The sequence below is a fragment of the Scyliorhinus torazame genome, chromosome 11 (assembly GCF_047496885.1).
Source record: "Scyliorhinus torazame isolate Kashiwa2021f chromosome 11, sScyTor2.1, whole genome shotgun sequence".
Lineage (NCBI taxonomy): Eukaryota > Metazoa > Chordata > Chondrichthyes > Carcharhiniformes > Scyliorhinidae > Scyliorhinus > Scyliorhinus torazame.
Window position 1 is genome coordinate 58,373,320 of NC_092717.1, and position 6,000 is coordinate 58,379,319.

The window sequence follows — 6,000 nt, forward strand, 5'->3', positions numbered from 1 at the left end:
GATTCTTGGAAGTGTGGAGGACTGAGGGATCTTGGGGTCCATGTACATAGACCCCTCAAAGTTGCCACCCATGTTGATAGGGTTGTTAAAAAGGCGTATGGTGTGTTGGCTTTCATTAACAGGAGGATTGAGTTTAAGGGCCGCAAGGTTTTGCTGCAGCTTCATAAAACCCTAGTTAGATCACACTTGGAATATTGTGTACAGTTCTGGTCACCTCATTATAGGAAGGATGTGGATGCTTTGGAGAGGGAGCAGAGGAGATTTACCAGGATGCTGCCTGGACTGGAGGGCATGTCTTATGAAGAAAGGTTGGGAGAGCTGGGGCTTTTCTCACTGGAGCGAAGAAGGAAGAGAGGTGACTTGTACAAGGTGATGAGAGGCATGGATAGAGTGGCTAGCCAGAGACATTTCCCCAGGGTGGAAATGGCTGTCATTAGGGGACATAATTTGGAGGAAGGTATAGGGGAGATGTCAGGGGTAGGTTCTTTACACAGAGAGTGGTGGGTGCGTGGAATGCACTGCCAGCAGAGATGGTGGAGTCAGAGTCATTAGGGACATTTCAGCGACTTTTGGACAGGCACATGGACAGCAGTAAATTGAAAGGTTGTAGGTTAGGTTGATCTTAGATTAGGATAAATGGTCAGCACAACATCGTGGGCTGATGGGCCTGTACTGTTCTATCTTCTATGTATAAAAGATCCATCTTCCATCCAAGCAGGTTGCGCACAGGCAATGTAGATTAAAATGACCCACCATTTCATGGGATTAGGCTTTGGTATTGTTACATGTCAATATCAGAAATAAAACAGACGGATCTGATTGCATTGAAATTATCACACACACGCTTGGAATACCACAACCCATGAAAATCAGCTTCTAGAGTGTTCCTGCAGGTTTCATGTTTGATGTGAATCTCATACGGCTCACTATTTAACACTTCCCTCTATTTTCAGATCTGCGTGGACAAGGGTGAAGAAATTAATGGTTTCATTAAAGTGCGCAGTGGGAAGAAGAAGGGTTTTGTGCCACTTGATATCCTCGTCAATATCTGATGTTGCACCGGGTCCATGTAGTGACGGTAATATTACTTACTGTGGTACTTGCCATCTTTGTCTCACTTTATCATCAAGGATGAACTGCCTTTTGGACAGTCAGACTACCAAAAGAGCCCGTTGAATCCACAAAGAAGTTCAGAATTGCTTCATAAAACCCAGGTCTTGGCATTCCTCTCTTGGATTGGAGAGAGTGATATCTGCAGTTGTGCATAGGGTTTGGTGATATCCTAGCCCTATAAAATCTGACAATGGCAAGGACAGGTTAAATGTCTTTATTGTTCATTTGCACATTACTGACATCCAAATAGGAAGTAGCTAATTGAGTATAGGAATGGGTTTTTCTTTAAGCCGTGTGTGTTTTCATGAAATCTGTGCTGTACTGCGTGTTTTCAAAGGACAACTAACTGTACCTACATCACACTTGCTGGTTGTGTTATCATGTGACCCACATGACATTTCTTGGTTCAAGTGCATTGTGGTTTAATCCCCAAATTATTTGCCTTCCTGGTGTCTGGACAGCGTGCAGGATCATACATCTGCCTGGTACACACTTACTTGGGGTCTGCTCCAGAAAATTCAAGTCCAGCAACATAATTATTGCCAATTTTAGTTGACCAAAAAAAATCTGCATCTCCTCTGAGCGGGAATTATATGTTACTTCATCCTATATATTTTAAAAAACCTTTATGAGAAAGGAGAAAAAAATCAATTATCATTAGTAATGATGCAGATTTTGCAGACATTCATATCTGAATTGATGTCTCAGTGGCTAATAGCAGCTCAACAAGAGAAGGAAACTGGTGGCCACTTTTCTAACAGATAGGTGACAATCTGATGCTGCTGTGCATTTTGGTGTGGTTGGCTGTATATGGTTTATTATCAATTAGATATAAGTGCACATTTTGTTAAGTTTCTGCTGTATCTAAAGGTTTTGTCTGAGTTGGTGTAAATAAATATGCTGATTGTCTCCAGATCATTATAAAACTGCAAACCAAAAATAACTGTTTCTCACATGATGAGTATCTGACTTCAGCCACGTTGCTGAGTGTAGACTGGAGGTCAGAGACTTCCTCATAAGGAGTCTGAAACATTCAGTGCAATCCCCCTACCCCGGACCGCGTCCCAGTGATGAGTCTCGGAGTGGCACTGATGGAGGTCAAGTAACAGACTGCTCAACTGCCCGCTTGACTTAAATAAAGCCAAATCAAAGTGCAGATTTTTAAAAAATACTTATTTAAAAAGAAGCAGCTTAATCTTAACCAAAGCTGTTACAGTTCGAAATCTATGAGCTTCTGGGCTTTGGGAGACACTATTCAATAGAATTGTTTGGCAGATCTTGGTCCTGGAATGACCTCCTCTTTACATCAGGGGTCAAACGAGTCAAGTGTTTCACACAGCCATGTCAATCTTACAATTTAGAGCCATATTATTGACTGTGAAAACTGTCTTTAAAGCCTGCTGACAACCAATGAAAAATCACTACCATGTGCAAAATGGAGGATAAGAACTGTGTGCATATAAATATTAAAAGGTTTAATGTTAGAAAAAACTAAAAGAATTAAAAATAAAAGAGAACCAGTTGAGCAGAATTCAAGTGTTTAAACTTTTATTTGAAACGTGTTTGCAATTATTTTTGTGGTATGTTGCCAATCGAGATACTATCCCAACAGCATCGCCAATACTGTGGGTGTTTCTATTTCTCTTACTGAACCACAAGGCTTTCTCGTATATCGGTCAAATGACCACACAACCAGTTAGTCAGTTCAAGTTCAAAGATGGTTTATTTACACACAAGGGTTACTTCGACATGCAAGCACAATATACTACGAGTTAAACTACACCTATCAACTACAATAACCTATACTTAACTTCAGGCGACCGACACTGTGCAAGTGGATAAGGCCTTTATCTTGATCACGTGGCTGGTTTGAAGAAAGTGGCTCTGTCTCTGCTGGGCTCAACCGTCAGGTAGCGATCGTTGGTCTTGAACTTGGCTGTCTGGCCGTTATGCTGCAGTTGGGCTGGCACAGGCCGGGTCCAAAAGAGACAGAACACATGGCTGTGTCCCCTTTTTATCCCTCTGGGATTTTGCGCTCTTTGGGGCGGTCCTTAATCTTGGTCCAATAATTCGACAGGCTTTGATCACTGCCTTCGATTTTGGTGGCTGGTCGGGTCCTGAATGGTCAGTGACCTTGGCGGTTGGGCTCTCTGAGTAAAGGGGGGGTAGTGCCGATCAGTCTGTGGCTGTATCGGTTTCTTGAGTGCAGTCCTATTCTGGGGAAATGGGCCATTAGAATGTAAACGAGCGGGGGGTTTCGATCAGGTCTAGCTATCTGGGTTGCAAATACACACAAGCTCTGTATCTGTCGGAGTCCTGGGTTGGCCATAATTCCCACGGCCCTTTGTAGGTGGCCATCTCAGATGGCTACAGGTATGAATGTAATCAGAACAACCTCTGGCTTTGTGGTAGCTTTGTTTGTTTAATTTACTGTATGTTTCAGCATGCGCAATGTATGATTTGAAAACCAATGGAACTGGCCAGCCCATGGAGACACTCATTTCACTATAGCCCCCATGTTTATGGGTTAATAAAATTACACTTCTCCAGAATCAAATATTATATCAATCAAAAGATGTTTGTTATTAAACAGTCATATTATAATTATGTGTTTTGATTGTTCTGTGCCAGTCCAAACAAAGAGTTTATAATTTTCTTTTTTTCGCTGTTGCAGTTTGAGAATTCTGATCTCAGCCTTGTTTAACTAACTGGGTAAGTACTGTGAGTAATGTGAGGGTAATGAATTAGAAGCCCTGCTTCAGAATCAATAAGAGGGACTGCATGATTATGCTTCATGGTTTATGGAAAATCTATGGAAGATAAGAGCCATTTTTGACACCTCCCCTTTTAAAAATAAAACAAAAACAAACAACAAATGAAGTAAAATACTTCTCAATAAAGACCTAATTTTCCACATTTAATAAACCAGAGCGACTTTTCCTTGAAGCATTTCCCAATCCATGTTGCCATTCTCAATAACATTATTGCTGACGAGGCTAATTGTTCGTAAATATTGGAACATCGTTAAATTAGGCATTCCAAGTGATTTGAACAGCCCTGTTACTGTCGCTGTCTATTTGGCTGTTGTATTCTACCCTTGGAGCAGATCCTAACTCACGTGGAAGATTTTTAAGCGACTTTCTAGGGAACAGTATTTGGAGTGAGGAGGCACATATGTCTGTCAGACACTAATCTTGTTCGGCGATCACTCGCTAATGACTACGATTGTCCACCAAAGAAACTCTGTTACTTGTCATGGGTTCTGTGAGTTCTTGCATGGCTGATGAGCACAATCCTAGAATCACATTTTCAACTGCATACTTGGGAGGTGGGATTGGTCTTTGGACTCTAGATCGCTGGTAGTTCTTTCTCAGACTCCTTTTCCGGGCTCCTCTTGCCATTGGGTGTCCTCAAGAATTGTCCCTTCAAATAAGAGGTTTCTCCAAGTTGGTCTCTTCTGAGCAAGAGTCTCCCAGCCATTGACATCTGTGATGCATTTCTTGAGATAAGCCTTCAGGAAGACTTTGAAGCACTTCCTTTGTCCTCCTCTTACTTGAACTGGGTGAAGGTTTGCTTTGGCAGTTGGGTTTCTGATATCCTAAGCACATGACCGGTCCAGCAGAGTTGGTTTCAGATGATCATGGCCTCTATACTGATGCTCTTTGTTCCTTCAAGGACACTGATGTTAGTACGCCTATCTTCCAGGTTGATGCAGAGAATCTGTATCAGACAGCATTGATGGTACTTCTCTAGGGCCTTGAGGTGGTGGCTGTTCATAGTCCAAATTTCTGAGCCTATAGAAGAGTGATGAGGATGACCACTTTGTGCAAGAGGATCTTGGTGTCAGCACGGGTGTCACGGTTGTCAAAGACCGTCATCCTTAGACATTCGAAGGAGGCACATGCAGATTGAATACAATGTTGGATCTCTGCATTGATGTCAGCCTTCGAGGAGAAGTGGCTCTCCAGGTCTGGGAAATGTTCCACGTTTGGTAGCATTCCTCCGTTGATCAGAGAGAGACCTGATTGATAAGGGACTTGAGTCTTCTTGAGGTTGCTTCTGTGAAGGTGTCAACATGGCTTGGAGATTCTCTTCTGAGAGTGGAGATGGCGATGTCATCCACATACTGAATGTGGCGACTAGGGGCGTTTCACAGTAACCTTATTGCAGAGTTAATGTAAGCCTACATGTGACAATAAAGATTATATATAAGCAAATGAAAGCTCCTGGACATAGCAGGGCTTCCGGGGCATTTAAGCTTTGCACTGCCATTCCACAGTTTTGCTCATTTGTCACATATTATCTACGTCCTTGCCGTGTCAATGAGCTCCCAGTGTAGTCAGTTCGCGTGGAGAGGCTGAGCACTCGGTGATAGTGTGTGGTATGAGGGAGACAATATCCAATCAATGAGGGCAGTTCTTTATTACACTGGCACTGTAAAGGTATCAGGGTTACAGGAAGCAAGTTTGAATGAAATTCTCCCAATTCTCCCTTATGCATCTCTCGATGGAACCACCTCTAGTGCCAGGAATTTCTCATCCTGTGCCACCCGCCCAGTTCCCTCTTCCACACCCGCCTCATCAAACAAGGGGTGACGGTCAATGATGTCCCCATTATTCAGGACCTCCCCCCTCTGTAGTGCAAGGTTGTGCAAAATGCAGGAGACCACCGTCATATGAGAGACCATTCCTGGAGCATACTGCAGGGCTCCACCGGGATGGTCCAAGCACCCATATCTAATCTACAGCAACCCAGTTGACTACTCCATGTTTGCTCGGTTGAACCTGTGACAGGTATTGCACCGCTCTTCCACTGCAGTGTGAGGGTTCATCACGGGTGAGGAGCCATATCTTCAAAGAGTAGCCCTTGTCCCCTGAGGATCCATCC

The 6,000-nt window shown here is 43.2% G+C and overlaps 1 protein-coding gene across 2 annotated transcripts in view; it reads left to right on the forward strand.

Annotated features, from left to right (window-relative positions):
- The window catches only part of stac (SH3 and cysteine rich domain), a 231,442-nt gene extending 228,806 nt beyond the window's left edge, over positions 1-2,636 (forward strand). For both annotated transcript variants that reach the window (XM_072467316.1, XM_072467315.1), the window contains one exon: positions 954-2,636. In XM_072467316.1, the coding sequence (XP_072323417.1) occupies positions 954-1,052 (99 nt within the window). In that variant the 3' untranslated portion in view covers positions 1,053-2,636. The remainder of the gene's footprint in view (positions 1-953) is intronic.
- Positions 2,637-6,000: the final 3,364 nt, after the last annotated feature.